This window comes from Alligator mississippiensis, chromosome 11 (assembly GCF_030867095.1).
Source record: "Alligator mississippiensis isolate rAllMis1 chromosome 11, rAllMis1, whole genome shotgun sequence".
Lineage (NCBI taxonomy): Eukaryota > Metazoa > Chordata > Crocodylia > Alligatoridae > Alligator > Alligator mississippiensis.
In genome coordinates, this window is record NC_081834.1 from 46,960,646 (window position 1) to 46,976,545 (window position 15,900).

General features: G+C 49.7%; 1 protein-coding gene across 1 annotated transcript; it reads left to right on the top strand.

The window, feature by feature from the left end:
• The first annotated feature begins 272 nt into the window (after window positions 1-272).
• Window positions 273-10,956, top strand: LOC106737351 (zinc finger protein 271). The gene is made up of 6 exons (XM_019499076.2): window positions 273-384; window positions 745-2,068; window positions 4,586-4,598; window positions 6,905-7,052; window positions 7,864-7,977; window positions 8,333-10,956. Exons 1-6 carry the CDS (start codon window positions 351-353, stop codon window positions 9,685-9,687), a joined length of 2,988 nt encoding a protein of 995 aa, XP_019354621.1. The 5' UTR covers window positions 273-350; the 3' UTR covers window positions 9,688-10,956.
• The last annotated feature ends 4,944 nt before the right edge of the window (window positions 10,957-15,900 follow it).

Below are 15,900 nucleotides of genomic sequence, written 5' to 3' on the forward strand. Positions count from 1 at the left end.
TCAGTCCCGTGCAAGGAGGGAGAATTTCCAGCAGTGGTTGATGTCCTGATTGGTATGACTGGTGGTGGTGACACCACACGAAAGACAGGCCTATGCATTGTGAGGATGATGTGGGGACTGAATGAGGGGCCAATAGACAATGAGTGCAAATATGGGAGCTGAAATTGATGGGAAAGCAGAAGGTAAGTGAGGTTGGGACCAGCCATGCCTGAACTGGTAGGGCTGTGGCAGAGGCAGCAGGTTCTGAGAGGAGGAAATCTTGTGTTTCAGGGGCTGGTGACCCTCAAGGAAGTGGCTGTGTATCCCAGCGAGGGGCAGTGGGCTCTGCGGGGCAGCCCTCTACAGACGGCATGCAGGAGAGTTATGAGACTTCAGCCACAGTGGGTAAGGACTCCTTTTCCCTTAGATAATGGAAGATGAGGGGTCTTGGAAGCAGCCAAATTGGTCTCCATGAAATGCTTTTGACTAGTCCCCCAAATCTGGGGGGGGTCAGCATATTTCGTCTCCAGATCTGGTGTCTACCAGATGCTCCTTCAAAGGCTTCAACGCCTACCTTGAGGACTGGATATGAGGGATGAGGGGCAGAGTTGTTCCTCCTTTGTGGTGGGGCTTGTGGGGGTTCATGTTCTGGTCTTTTTAATCTCTTCAGGTTTGTTTCCCCTTCTTGTTCTCCTCTCTGAGGTTCTCTGTCTCCCCTGCAACAGGGAATGACTCCTGACTGTTTGGTTCCTCTCTCTGTCCCAGCAGGTGAGTCTCCAGTGAGTGTGAGGGAGGCAGAGAGTCCCCAGCAGGTAGGTCCTGAGTCCATGGATCTTCAGGGGATGGTGCTGGAAAGAGCCAAAGGGGACCTTTCCCAGCCCCCCGAGCACGAAACTGCTGGTGTGAATCGCCGTAGGTCACTCAGGCACAAGGGAAAGCCACCAGGGGAGGTCGAGCTCAAGGACACCACTTGCAAGGAACCCCCCGATGCAGAGAGGCCCAACACATGCAGTGAGTGCGGGAAGGGCTTCCGCTGGCGCTCAGCCCTCATCGACCACCAGCGACTGCACACGGGCGAGCGCCCCTACCGATGCCCTGACTGTGGGCGCAGCTTCAGCCGCAGCTCCAACCTCACCACCCACCAGCGCCTGCACACGGGCGAGCGCCCCTACGTGTGCCCCAACTGCGGTAAGGGCTTCAACCACAGCTCCAACCTGGCAGCCCACCAGCGCGTGCACACAGGGGACCTGCCCTACAAGTGCCCTGACTGTGGCAAGAGCTACAGCGTGAGCTCCTACCTCCTGCGGCACCAAAAGATCCACACAGGGGAAAGGCCTTACCAGTGCGACGAGTGCGAGAAGAGCTTTGGGCAGAGCTCGACCCTGGTGATCCACAAGCGCGTGCACTCGGGGGAGAAGCCGTACAAGTGCCCTGCTTGTGGCAAGTGGTTCCGGAACAACTCTGACCTGATCCGGCACCAGAGGATCCACACTGGGGAGAGGCCCTACCAGTGCGGCCAGTGCGGGAGGAGCTTCAGTGAGAGCTCACACCTGACAAGGCACCGCAGAACTCACACGGGGAAGAGCGCCCACCCCTGCCCAGACTGCAGCAAGTGCTTCAAGAGCATCTCCCGGCTGGCCAAGCACCAGCGCGCTCACACAGGGGAGAAGGACTACTGCTGCCCCGACTGCGGGAAGAGCTTCAACCGGAGCTCCAACCTCATCGTCCACCAGCGGTCCCATATGGAGCAGAAGCCATACAAGTGCCTGGACTGCACCAAGACCTTCAGCTGCAGCTCCCAGCTGATCAGGCATCAGAGGATCCACACGGGGGAGAAACCCTACAAATGCCTGAGCTGTGGGAAGAGCTTCACCGTCAGCTCTCAGCTCACGTCACACCAGAGACTCCACACGGGAGAGAAACCTTATCACTGCGCTGATTGTGGGAAGAGCTTCCGTCACAGTTCAGGGCTTGTTTCCCACCAGAAAAGGCATCGAAAGGAGGGGGGCTCTGTCAGCATCCCAATTGTGGTAACCGCTCAAACCTTACTGCACATCACGGTGGTGCCACCACACAATGTCAATCCTTAGCATCCATGGGTGGTGATGCGGTAAGAATCTCTAGAGCAGATCAGACAATTCCCATCCAACTCTCACTGGAAAAGGGTTTTTTTTTCTTGGCTTAAGTTAAACATATTCAAGCACTCCTACAATCCATCTCTTCACTACACCAAGGTGGGAGAACGTGAGGCATTATGGAAAACTCAGTTCAAACAAGGAGCTTGGCATACAGGCGATGCTGGGGCAGGAGCTATGTGAACTGTAACCCTTGTGAAGTGCCACAGTCTCATCTCCAAATTGAAATATTTCTGATGTGGGCTGAAATTTTCATTCAGTGTGGAGGGGAGGGGCATTGCTCTACAGGTTCTGAAATCTCTTCCTGAATGCCAGGAGGGGCTTATGTCAGAATTACAGGCAAATGAAACACAAAAGAGCTGGCAAAGTAGAGAACCAGCTGAGGCACTGCCCTCCCATCCCACCACAGGTGGAAAAGCAGGACAAAACACAGGGTACCTTACTGCAGTAGCCAAGGAAGCTGGAATGAGAGCCTGTGTGATTTGTAAGGTGTTGGAAGAACACCTGTGTTTGTTCAGGTTACCTCCGGGGAATAAGGGGTCCATTTTGGTGAGATGATACAGTCAGACAGCAGCTAATAAAATTCAGATTTTTTTCCCAGTGGAATTTATTTTGGTACCGCGTGGAAGCAAATTTGGCAGGCGGGAACAGCCAAAGTATACAAAGATTTGTGATTTTTCTTTTCTCATTCTGGGCTTGTCTAAGGGAAGAATTTGTTCTGGCTCAATTTGATTTAACAGCTTCAGTTAAACCAGCACAAAGCAAATTCAAAATAAGCCAGTTTTCAACCAATTTCAGAATGTGCACAAGAGGCTAACACTGATTTAGCTAACTCATATTTTAACCAATTCAGTTGGTGTGCACATGACTGTCCATGTTTCCAAGGCTACCTTTGCAAAGCATAACACTGAAAGACTTCTTCAAAAGAGAAGGAAAGTTGATATTTGGAGCACAGAGTGGAGGGCTGTGCCATTGCATATCTTTGAGCATGTCCAAAGAGAGAAAGCAGCATTACCAGGTCAGAACAGAACTGCAATTGAGGCAACTAAACTTTCTATGAAGTGAGGTGTCTGTATATCTGGTGAGAAACCAGCCCTCCTGAGCTGTCAGTCTGAGTTGGAAGGCTTATACACCTACAGATTTCACATGTTAAGTAATAAAGACTTTTACTCACAACTTGATGGCATTTCTTTGTCTGAAAACTGCATCCAGTCAAATCCAAAATGCTCTAGCCAGTGGTGGACAAAATGCTTTGGGCTGGAGTGAAAGCCTTCTTCCTACTAAAATCACCACTTGGTCTCGGTCAGCACAGAGGAAAAGTAGAGACATCTAGACAAGGGTCAAGGTTTAGGGTGGTGATAAGACTTATCAGGCCCCTCACCCTACTCTGGTCAGCCCTCAGCCAGTGCCCCCCGGGCCTCAACTCAGACACCCCCAAAATTAAGCCTCTTGCTCCATTCCAACTGCGCAGGTTCTTGTGGCTTTCTCGTTTCCCACATAATCAGCAGGGTCAGAGACATAACAGTGTAGCTAGCTGCCTGGGGCAGCAGGGACACATCATGGTGGCAGTGATTCCAGCTGCTGATGCTACTGATGTGGCTGTAAGGCTGCAGTGACAGCTGTTATTTTTCTGCCCCTCACTCAAGTCAGCATCTGGGCTGCTACCCCAGTCACCCTGCTTAAGTTATGCTACTAGCGTAATATCTCCCCCCTGCCCACACCTCTCAAAACAGAATCTGTTGTGCAGCCATCACTCACCTCCATGATAGCTAGGTCCAGGCCAGGAAACAGAGGGGCCTGGGTAGTAGCCCTGAGCAGCTAGAGTGAACTCCAGGGCCTGTTTGCATTCAGAAGCCTGTACAACATTCCCTTTTCAGTCCTTATGGTCAAGCCAAGTCCTCTAAAGAACCTCTTCCTATACCCCATTTCTTCTCCAAAGCCTTCTGTTGTCTTTGTGCTCCCCCAGGACTTCAGAATACCCTCCAGCCCCAGGTCTTGTTTCTCTCTCACCTCCACTGGCCAGGGTAGACAGTATCTCTGCCATTGCATTTGGTTACCTCTACAGTGCTCTACGGATGCTAACTATAATTATTATTCATCACCACCATCATCACATCAGCTAGGCTGTTCCAATGTGCAGCCTGTTCAGTGTAGGATGTGGTTGGGTCCCCGGGGCAGTCCAGCAATGCTTACCAAGTTTGCTGCATGAATCAGGGCCATGGAGGTTCACAGCTATGAATAGGGCCACTTCCACCTCTCTTTTAGCCCTTATGCCAACATGGCAGCTCCTGCCACCAGCCCAGTCATGTCACTTGAAGGGGACCTCTACAGACAGGAGAGTAACTAAGCCAAATAATTTTAGAGAAGCCTTTGCCCTTTTCAGAGACTCAAACCTCTTATGTAGGACACAAACGCTGCTGCCCTCTTACCAGTTTCCAATGTCCTGCCCCCGTCTGTTTATGTCTTTGCAGTATCTGGAGTGGGGTACAAAAGACTTGAAGACTGTCTTCTCACTCAACCTATCTCCATCCAAATATATGCACACTCACACACACTGGGAACACTTCTAGGGAATAAAAACCTCCTCTGGAATCAAAGGCACCGATCCTGTTGGAGCCTCCCCTGCCAGAGCTATTGCCAGCAGAGAAATGGTCAAGAGCACACTATTGATGGCAGAAAGGGCCTGAGGTTTTAAAGACCAGCTCTACACTAGAAACTTCTTCCAATACAGTAATATCACTTAGACACTGGGATTTTTACTAGTGCATTTACCAGCATGGCTTGCTTTGCTTAAGATAAATGTTATAATCCAGACTGGTAAGGCACATTTTTGCTGGCAGAAGTTGCAAATAAGTCAGGAGGTCCTGCTGTACTCAGCAGGCTGACCACATGCCAGTTTTCCTGTGTGCAGAAGTTAGCTACTGCCACAGGAGGGCTCTGGTCGCCAAGGAAGGAGGGAGATGGTTTTCTCTATCTGTCCATATCAGGGATTGAGCTTCCTGGGTCAGATGCTGCTGTTGTCTCCATTGTGCAGTGTGATCACAAGCTGCCAGAGAGAAACTTCATTAAAGCCCTGCTATGCCCAGCCCAGGGGGGGACTTTCTTAGGTGGCTGGAATCAGCCCTCCACGGCAGCCCTGGGCTCTGCCAACATCCGCTCCTGAGCCGGAGACTCGAGGTAATGGAGAGAGACCTCTAGGAAAGCGCTGGCATAAGCAGCACAGGGGCTTTGCACACACAACCCCTCTGCACCCATCTCTGCTCCTTGGGGTCTGTGAGTCCCAGAGATGCTGCCCGCACTGACATACACAGGCTCTCACTCCTAGTAGTTTTTGCAGGATCCAGTCCAGCGTCAGGAGAGTAAAGATCTCAAGAATGGGAGAATGATCCAGGATCCCAGCCAGGGGGAAAGAGAGAAAGCAAAACAGTAAGGGGCAGCAGGAGCAGCCAGTAGGGAGAGCTGACCATCCCCAGCCCTGCCCAGACCCCTTCCCTGCAGCTGCTCTGGGCAGAGCCACTGGCCTGTGACCAAAGTGAGGAGCAAGGAGAGGAGAAGCCAGTCCCCATCCCTGCCCCTGCCTGGTCCCTGCACAGAGGGGACAATGTTAGGGGATTTCTCTGCAGAGATTCTTTGTATTCTGCTCTTTTATTATGTTTGGGTGAGCCAGTTCATTAATCAGGGACTGTTATAAATGTCTCCATAGGTTTAGCCCCTTCAGGAAGATGCTCAGTCTGTGCTGTAATAAGGGGACTGAGCATCTTCCCAGCATCACAGATGCTAAATCTTCTGTCTGCAGGGGAAGGACTTGGGGGAAGTGGGCTGTGACATGGACCAAAGACCCTTTAAAAAAATATCACCCTTTTAAAAGCTCCCCTGCCATTGATAATGTACTCTTGACCATTTCTCTGCTGGCAATAGCATCTCTTTCCTTGAGATGCTGCAGGACATTTCACTCCAAGTCCAGAGGACAGAGAGGGGAGATGGCTGGAGCTGAGGGAAAGAAAAAAGGCAGGCTGAGGAAGTATATAGTTGAAGCTAAGAAAAACCTCACGGCACGAGCATGTCCTGGAGTATGAGATCTTCTCTCATGTGTGGAACATAAATCAACACCCCTGGATGTGCCTGACACTGCTGCACGGGGCCCAAGGATTAATATTCATTCTAGGCAGTGTCTTTTGGGAGTTTCTCAATAATCCTCTCATTTCAACTATTCTGCAAACTTGAGCCACTGATTCTTAATGGGGGAAATTGTGGAAATAGGATGCAGGAGGCTCAGACTCAGCTAAATTGATTCCTGGGGCCGGTCCAAAATTGGACTTTCAGGTTATTTATTTATTTTTGCAGAGAACATCTGTTTTCTGAAGATTTTTTTTTATTTCCTGCCAAGTCCAATAGTATACACTAAGGGGAAGGGGGCTTTTGTCCAGCCATTTTCCCAATTCAGAGTGTTTTATGTGGATAATAAGTAGGGGATATTTGCCCTCTAGTGTTTGTGGGGGGCGGAGAGGAAAGCAGGGTGACAGCCCTTTTGAGAGCTGCATCTAACCTAGGTCTCCTGTAATGTTTCACTATCCCTACAGGACAGAATAAAGCAGAGGGATAACCTTGGAGTATCTGGGGCTGGGTGACCATTAAGGGGGCAGCTGTGTGTTTTATTGAGAGGCGGTGAGCTCTGCTGGACCCTCAACATAATTTGCTATGAAACAGAATAAAGTCTCTTCTGAAACTTTACACATTGCCCTTCTCTCCCCAACAGGCTGCAGAATAAAATTCACTTCCCAAGGGGATAGGGAAGGGAAATGGCTGCAGTGGAACTGATAACCTTTGAGGAGGTGGCTGTGTATTTCACCCTAGAGGAGTGGGCTCTGCTGGACTCAGGTCAAAGAGCCCTCTACTGGGATGTCATGCAGGAGAATTATGAGGCCATGGTTAATCTAGGTAAGGACACCTGTCCCCTGCTTCCTGTCCCCAAATGCCCAAATATAAGTTGGTTTCTGCTCATAATTCTTCCCTGGTGAAAATGGTGGGTTGTAATAAAATGAAAACTATTGGGGTGGAAAGAAGCTACTAATGGAACTCCTCAGGGATATAATTTTTGGACCAATCTTACTTGATATTTTCATGAATGTACTTGGCATAAAAAACAGGAATGTGTGTAATGACATTTCCTGAGGGAGGGCACAGAGCTGGGAAGCACTGCTGCTAAAAAGGAGAAGCTAAATATCCTACAGGAAGAACAGGATGACCATAGGGGCTGAAGTAATGGAATTGGGATGACATTTAAGATTTCAAAATGCAAGATCTTACACTTGGATTAGGAATTTCTGCTCTGAGTTTATAGGTCACCTGCCATCGCAGGTGAATGGACACACGTGACTGTCTCTTTCAGTGTAGTTCCTGTTTATCCTTCCATTCCTTCACTGGAAATACCTTGGCTCTAGTCTGGAATATCTTCCACCAGCCCATATTACCCAGGGAGCTGGACCTGGGTTATTCTGGTTGAATAGGGTTCTTGTCACACACCCTGTTCCTCTTTGTGATGGGAAACTGTGTTATTCTCACCTTATGTGTGCGTGTATCTTTACATTTACTGCAGGGCACACAATGCCTCTGCCACAGGCTCTATTCTCTCACTAAGAGGGTGTCCATGAATATTTTCTAGTACCTGCTTTTCAGACACAAAAAGAGCCTGCACAAAAAGCACACCATACAACCAGGCCATGACTTCTGTTTTCTCTGCCCTGAGCAGGATTTCCCATTCCCAAACCAAGTGTGATTTCCAAGCTGAAAGGAGGAGAAGCGCAATGGGTTCCAGATCTAAAGGGCTGTGAGGCAAAGAGGATCCTGAGAAGTCCTTGCACAGGTGAGGATTTGGTGACACATATCTGGAAATGATCCAGATCCTTGCAAGCATGCCCAGGTCCTCCACCTCTGCCACAGGTCAGGGTTGTCCCCCAACAGATGTCATGTCCTCCGTGCTTTCTACTTAGCCTGACTTATCCATTCCTGCATCCTTTCTCTACGAGTCCAAAATTGCTCTGGAGACAGAAGTGGCCTTTCCTGCCTCTGGGATTCAAGACAGTTTGAGGAATTCATCTCCTGGGTTACCATCAGTGATTTTGCACTGCGAGGCAACCCTTACAGTGCCAGTTCCTCACCCTCCCTTTCCCCATCATAGGGTGAATGACCCATGTCTGGATTCTCTCCATCTCTTGCAGCTGCCACGGGGACAGTGAGTGAGGAGGAGAGTGCCCAGCAGGAGGTCCCTGAGGATCTGGAGCCCTGGAGTCCTGGTTGGAGAGCAACCTGGGAGGCTGAGAGCAGCTCAGAGAAGCAGCCAAGAAATCCCTCAGGCAACAGACTGGGCCAGGACCCTCCCAATAACAGAGGCTTCATAAGTGAGAAACCCTCTGCTGGAGAGAAGCTGCACTGGGACACGGCTTGTGAGGCTGGATTGAACTCAGACCCAGGGCAAGCCTCTCCCAGTCACTGTGCCAAGGGCTGCCAGGGGCTGGAAGCGGAGGCTGGGGAGCAGCTGAACGCATGTGGTAAGTGTGGAAAAGGCTTCTGCCACAACTCAGACCTCACCAGACACCAGCGGGCCCATGGGGGTGAGTGGCCTCACCAGTGCCCCGAGTGTGGCAAGGGCTTCCCCGTCCGCTCGGCCCTGGCCACCCACCGGCGCATCCACACAGGGGAGCGTCCCTATGCCTGCGATGCCTGCGGCAAGCGCTTCAGCCAGAGCTCCCACCTCATGCAGCACCTGCGCTCCCACACGGGTGAGAAGCCCTACCGCTGCCCCGACTGCGGGAAGAGCTTCCGGGAAGGCTCCACACTGGCCCGGCACCGCCGCACCCACCGCTTGGAGAAGCCCCACACCTGCTCCCACTGTGGGAAGGGCTTCCATGAGAAGTCCAACTTTGCCCGGCACCAGCGTGTGCATGCAGGGGAGCTGCCCCCCAGTGGGGTTGGGGCTGCTAGGGAGGAGGAGGAGGAGAAGTCATACATCTGCCCTGACTGTGGGAAGGGCTTTGGGCGCAACGCCTACCTGACCCTGCACCAGCGCACCCACACGGGCGAGCGCCCCTACACCTGCCCCGACTGCGGAAAGAGCTTCAGCGCCAGCTCCAACCTGACCCGGCACCAGCGGGTCCATACGGGTGAGCGGCCCTACCCCTGCGCCCACTGTGGAAAGCGCTTCTCCCAGAGTTCCACCCTCTTCGTGCACCTCCGCACGCACACGGGCGAGGTGCCCTACCACTGTGCCACCTGCGGCCGGGGCTTCAGCCAGAACTCCACCCTCCTGGCCCACCAGCGTGTCCACACCGGTGAGCGGCCCTATCGCTGTGCTCGCTGCGCCAGGGGCTTTGCCACCAGCTCTGAGCTCACCAGGCATCTCGGGGGGCATGCCAGGGAGGGGCCCACCCCTGCAGCCACTGCCCAAAGAGCTTCCCCACCAGTCTGCTCCTTCACAGGCACCAGAAAAGCCACCAGTGATGGAGGGGTCTGGCTCCACACAGATGAGCTGCACAGCAAGATAGGGCACCCTCGGAGGGGTGGCAAGGTGCCATGAAGAGTGGGTGGCAGAGCTGCCCTGCATGAGTTATTCATGGGTAGATTTCAGAGGTGTTTCAGTGCCTACAGGTGTAGACAGGCATCTCATGAATTTACAAGTAGGCCCAGTTCCCGTTGGCCTTCGGTGGGCTTCCAAGCTCTATCGCTGCCAGATTTTCTGTTCAGTGGGAAATTCAGGGGTTTTCAGAACTTTTTTGTGTTCCTAAACAGAACCAACACATTCCTTGACTCCCTCTGAAGCAATATTCAACCCTCAGTCCAAACCCAGGCTTCTTTTTATTAAATTACATAGTATATGTTGGGGGGGGGGAGGAGTTCATTGAAAAGTAATTTCCAAGTTAAATCAGGCCCTTCTGAAAAATATCAAATTGAACATTTTATCCTCATTGGATAGTCTACACAAAATTATATCAAAATCCATTTATGAATCATTTCAATTTCAGTGAAATGGCATTTTCTGCCAAAAAGACATTATGTGGTAGGGGAAAATGTAACCAGTTCTGGTCTATAAGGTGCTAAGGGGCTTTTGTAAATTCCTCATGGCTCCTCTCTCTATTGTGAGGTACATCCATGCTTTTGTAAATGTTGCTCTTTGTTTCTCTGTACATCAGTTCTCCATCTGGCAACGGGGATGGCAGCATTGCCAACCTGGCAGAAGTGTGTGAGGATCAACGCAGTACAGGCTGTGAAATAACTGGATGGATATAGATTCACTGGAAATGTGTCTCTCTTGCCCCACTTCTGGTAGATGGAAGGGGCAGGGTAGCTAACTCCATTTAATTTCACAGGAGACTAGGTGCCTGTATCTCATACAATCATAGAAAAAAGTAGGACTGGAAGGTACCACCAGAGGTCATCTAATCCATAGTTTCTCAACCTGTGGTACGTGTACCCCTGGGGGCATGCGAGACACAGGCAAAGGGTACGCGGGTACCCCAACACTGTCTCTCTTGCCCTCTTCCTCTCTCTCACCAATTCCTCCTCTCAAAACTATGGCAAAAAATTTGGTGTAATTAAAAAAATTAAATTCCCCAGTAATAATTTGGTGTGCTGTGCTTTGCGTGGCACTGGGTTCAGCCCTCCTAGCTTTGGCCAATATCACCTCTAGCCCAGGTACATACTTGAGTTGTGCATCCCTGGTGTAAAAGGTGGCAACCCTACCCATAACAGATCAGACATCTGTCGTATCATGGCCTTATATACACAGCCCTTCTTCCAACTTATGGCACACATTAGTCTGTAAATATAAAATCCCCTGGAAAATTGAGTGTTGGCGTACTTATTCAAATGATCAGAAGTTAGGGGGTACTTGCTACTTAAAAGTTTGAGAAACACTGATCTAGTCCAGCCCTATACCTAGGACAGGGTTATCCCCATCCAAACCATCCCATACTAGTCCTTGTCTAACTTATTCCTAAAACTACACAATCAAAGATTTTTTTTATTTCTTTGAAAAATCTTGCCCTACATTGTCTAGGGCCATGATGAGATATGTGCATGTATGTGGGGTGGGGGGTTGGTAGTGAAGGAAAGGGTGTGGGCATAGAAGTAGGGAAGGAATGGGGCACACCAGGAAACTAGAGGCTGGAGGAGGGAGCTGAGTGCTGGGAAACAGGTTAGTTATGTGTGCTTGGGGGAAGGAACTGATGGCAAAAGGGGAATATTATTTTGGTTTGAGACTCAAAAAATATCACCCACAAAAATCGTGACCTCTTGCATATTTCCTGGAGCATCGCAGCTACAACATCATGCCAACGTTACCAAAATATGGTTTTGTTGAACTGTTCTGCACCGAACATTTTTACTTTTCAATGAAAAACTAAAATGTACTTTGGCTAAAATTTGAAAGCGGCAATATGCCCAGTCTGAAATGCTGCCAGAGTGTGTCATGGCAGTTGCAGTTCAGAGCACTTTGTGTACCAGTTCTCCTATATCGGTGCAGCTCCTGGGTCAGACTACCATCTCCCATGCGCCCTCACTACCCATCCTCATGATTGGGGGAAGAGATACATCACGGGACTCTCATGGCCACATTGTGTCATGGGAGATGCAGTCCAGCTGGGGATCCCAGGCCTTGGGGGAGAATGCGAGTATGAAGCAGTTGAACGATTTTCAAAAAGCATCTTGACACCCACCTTGCTGGGGTCACCTGCACAGCAGAAACACTTTTTCTGAAAATTTTCGTGTAATCAAAAGTCCAGTATTATATCAACAAACTGTTGATGGAAAAATTCTGGCCTTACCTGAACATTTACTAGTCAAGCTATATTTTACCTACATGTATGATACTATGGATATAGGGAGAAGACTATGTCAGTCACATCCTCATCCATGGGCCATACTCTCCCTCTGTCTGTTTTTTTGCCTCTCTTAGATTGTAAACTCCTTGAAGCAGGGATTGTGTCTTCCCACATGTTGGTACAGCCCCCAGGGGCTGTTGGCCCCAATCATGGTGGAGGCTTGCGGGTGCTCTTTCAGAACTAATAATATATGATAACAGCTGGTTTATATTTCTTCAGTTTAGTGATGAAATTTATTCAGAGCTCACAAAAATAACACTTTCCTGGGTGTGTGCATATGTTGTAACACATCCAGGGGATGGAAATCTCCCTTTGCTGATGAAGAGCAGGCCCAGGTGCTAGTTCAGCCCACAAAGACGGCTGAAGCAGGATACAGATAGTGCATAAGACTCTTGCTGGTGCCATATCCACAAGGGAATCATAGTCAGTGCCTACCAGCTCCATAGGGAGTGTTCTGGTACGTGCTGGTTTCAGCAGAGCTACCAACAATTGACTTCAATTGAGATCGGGCCTCACAGACTCCTGTAGAGCTGTGGCTGATTTAAACCAGCTGGGAATAAAACTCCTGGGCTTCTATGAAGTCGCCTGATTCACAGCACCTGGGATTTGGGCTTCATTTCATTATGTAGGTCCTGCTAACACATTGTAGCTGGTGAGGAGTGAAGCTGGCCAAATTGAAGGTGAGGTAGGTCAGAGGAGCTAAGAGCCATAGTTTTAGAGGTCTGTGGGTGCCTGAAAAGACAGATTGGTGCCCAGTAGACTTGTAAACAAGACCTTGGTGCTTAAACTTAATAGAAAACAGCTGCAGTGACACATTTAACCTTAAATTTAGGCAGAATTTAAGTGCCTGCTTGCCACTTCAGACACCTGTGTAGAATCCAGATCCTCAAAACGCCTCTCAGCTGTTGCCTAACCCTGCTGGCACCTGAATTCTCTCAACTGGAGTCCCACCACTACCTGAACACCCCTCCATCTCACATGTAAGCCCCATTTGAATTTACACTCTCCATGTCTCCCTGTGAGGATGTGGCTCCAGTGAGCACTTCTGGAGCATGCCCAGCAGAATGGGTGCAGCGTGGAGCACAGCTGGAAGAGGAGCCCTCCTGATCCTTGCCCTCCTGATCACCAGGCTGGGATGCCACAGTACTATGTAACTGAGGATAAACACATTAACCCTGAACATATTCCTCCCTTAGGCCAGAATGGGACAGTCTGCTGGATAAGTTGATGACTTAGAAGCTGCTGCTGGGCTGAGACCTCTAACTGACCTACTGAGCAATATCTTCCTTCACACTTCTTCAGTATTCTTCTTTCACACCACGACCGCAACACATCTGACAACAGTTAGGTTGCTGGTGCACTGAGCACATGCTGACTAATATTGTCTTACTGCTCCCTGGCATTCCCCATCGCCCTGTCTGTACCCATCTGCTGTCCCGTGTTCAATATTTAAGACTGAGCTCTCTGGGCGAAGGAGTGTCTCTTAGTTCTGTGCCTGATATGATGTAAACTCAAATTTCCCAGGTGCTGCTGTTTTGCGAATAATACATAGCCATTGACCCTGTGCACCAGTCACTCCTAAGTCACTGAATACTGCCGACATTGCGGCACGAGGCTGCATTTTCATGGCCCCCAAACACTGCCATCAAGAGGGAGGGAGTGGAAGTGAGTGAATGCACAAGGATCACGGACTGTGAACTTGCTTTGGCATCGGAAGAGTGGGAGAAACCCTTTAGAGACTGCAGACTTAGAAACAAATAGGCTCTGGGGTGTTCCCAGCTGAGATGGGTCTTGCAATTCGGCTGTGCGTGTGGCTGCATGGTGGGGCTCATCAACTGGGAGTGACTGCAGCAGCATTCCCTAAACGGGACCCTACTGCACAGGGTGGGATTCTCAAGAGTAGGAGAGAGAACCTCCACTCCCTTTGTAATCTGAGTTTTCTGTTAGCACTGGATGTGGCAGCAGCTTAACCGCACACAGAGGAAGTGGTTGCAGCCATGTCAGCTATCGACCTCAGCTGAGGCTTTTATATCCCTAGGAACCTCCTTGGTATACATGGAAGGAAAAGAATCACAGACAATGTGAATAGAAAGGACTCAGAGAGGTCATGCAGGAAGAGGGTTTAGTCCATCCCCCTGCTTCAAGGCAGGGCCAACACTATCTGAATGATTGCTGATTAACCTACTTGATTTTAAAAACCTCCCGCAAAGGAGATTCCTCCATTCCTGCAAGTAACTTCTGTCCTACACTTGATGTGGCTGCCATGGGGGATGGAAAGAGCCACGAGAACTGGGACTTGAGGAGGGGGCAAAATTTCCACCTAACCTGAAGGTTTCTGGTGTCTTGGGCATATTCTTGGTTTCTCTGAGCTTTCCTTGCTCACTCGGCAAGTGCCCCAACCACCAGGCTACTGGACTAAAAGGTGGGAGGACTCTACTTGCTGGTCATCACTTTCCTGCAACTAATATTTCACAGGCTTTCACAGAATTTTGCAGCTTCCAGGATGGAAAAGGATAACAGCAAAGTGCATGTGGTGAGAGGAGGTCATTTCTGGAGCAACTCATAGGGCTTTGAAAAAAAAGAAAGTTGCCTTTAATAATAGTTCAACACTTTCAGTCTCTCAAGGACATACTCAGACTTCACTAAATAGATCACTGAGACCTGTCAGAAAGAGGTGTGCAAAAAAGGGTTTTTCAGTCCAGTGATAAACCAAATAATAATAGTAATAAAAATAGTTATATTTCTTTTTTGGGTCACCTCCTCCTTTTTTTTAGGGCCCACCCCCCTTTTCTTTTTTTTGGTCAATGTTTAATTGAATATAGCATTTTGAAACAAAAAGGTCAAAGTTTTGGTTAAAAAAAATTAATGTCCCTGTCCTCAAAATTACATTTTTTTCAATTTCACTCTCTTTCTGCAGAAAAAAGAAATCATTCAGATTTACTTCCACAAGCTATCCTGGAAATACAGTGTAGACTGTCTTCACCTTTCCAAGGTCTGTATTACATAGAAACAACATTAGAAGCATTCCTAAATGACAACAATCTGACAAACCAGCATCCGCTCTGTCTCCAAGCATGTATCAAGCTTTCACCTGCACCCTCCCCTAACAGATTTCATGCCGTGTGGGTCCTTTGATGCCATATGAGGATTGAGCTCCGCCAAAGCTTTTCCCAGAGTTGGGGCAGTTCTAGGGTTTCTCCCCCATGTGGGATCTTTGGTGTGTGATGAGTTTTGAGCTCTGGCTGAAGCTCTTCCTGCAGACAGGGCATTTATAGGGCTTCTCTCCGATGTGGGTGCTCTGGTGCCGGATAAGGGTGGCAGTCTGACTGAAGCCCCTTCCACACTGCAAGCACCTGTAGGGCTTCTCTCCCAGAAGGAGTCTCTGGTGCTGAACTAGGTACCTCTTGGCACCGCAGCATCTCCCGCAATCAGGGCACTGATACTTCTCTCTCACATGGATCCTCCAGAGTTCAAAAAGCATGAAGCTTTGGCTGAAGCACTTCCCACACTGCTCGCACCGGTCGGGCCTCTCTCCCATGTGAGTTCGCTGGTGCACAATGAATGCTGACCGCCAGTGTAAGCTCTTCCCATACTCCCCACATGTGATCGATCTCTCCTCACTCCGGTCACTCTGTTGGGGACTTTCCTTTTGTTTCTTGACTTCTCGTCCCATGTGCATGGATTTACTGCCTCTCTTCTCAAGCTGTGGCCCTTTCTGACAAAATAGCTTGTACTGACTCTCACAGGCTTCTCTCAGCTCATCCCCCTCAGCTCTTCCCAATGCCATCCCGGGGCATCTCATGTGCTCAGGACCTGCCTGCAGGGGATGCTCCTCCTCGGTGTATCGCTGCCCACTCACCTGCCGAGACAGACAAAGAATCCAGATGGGAGTTGTCCCCGGTGCTGGGGGG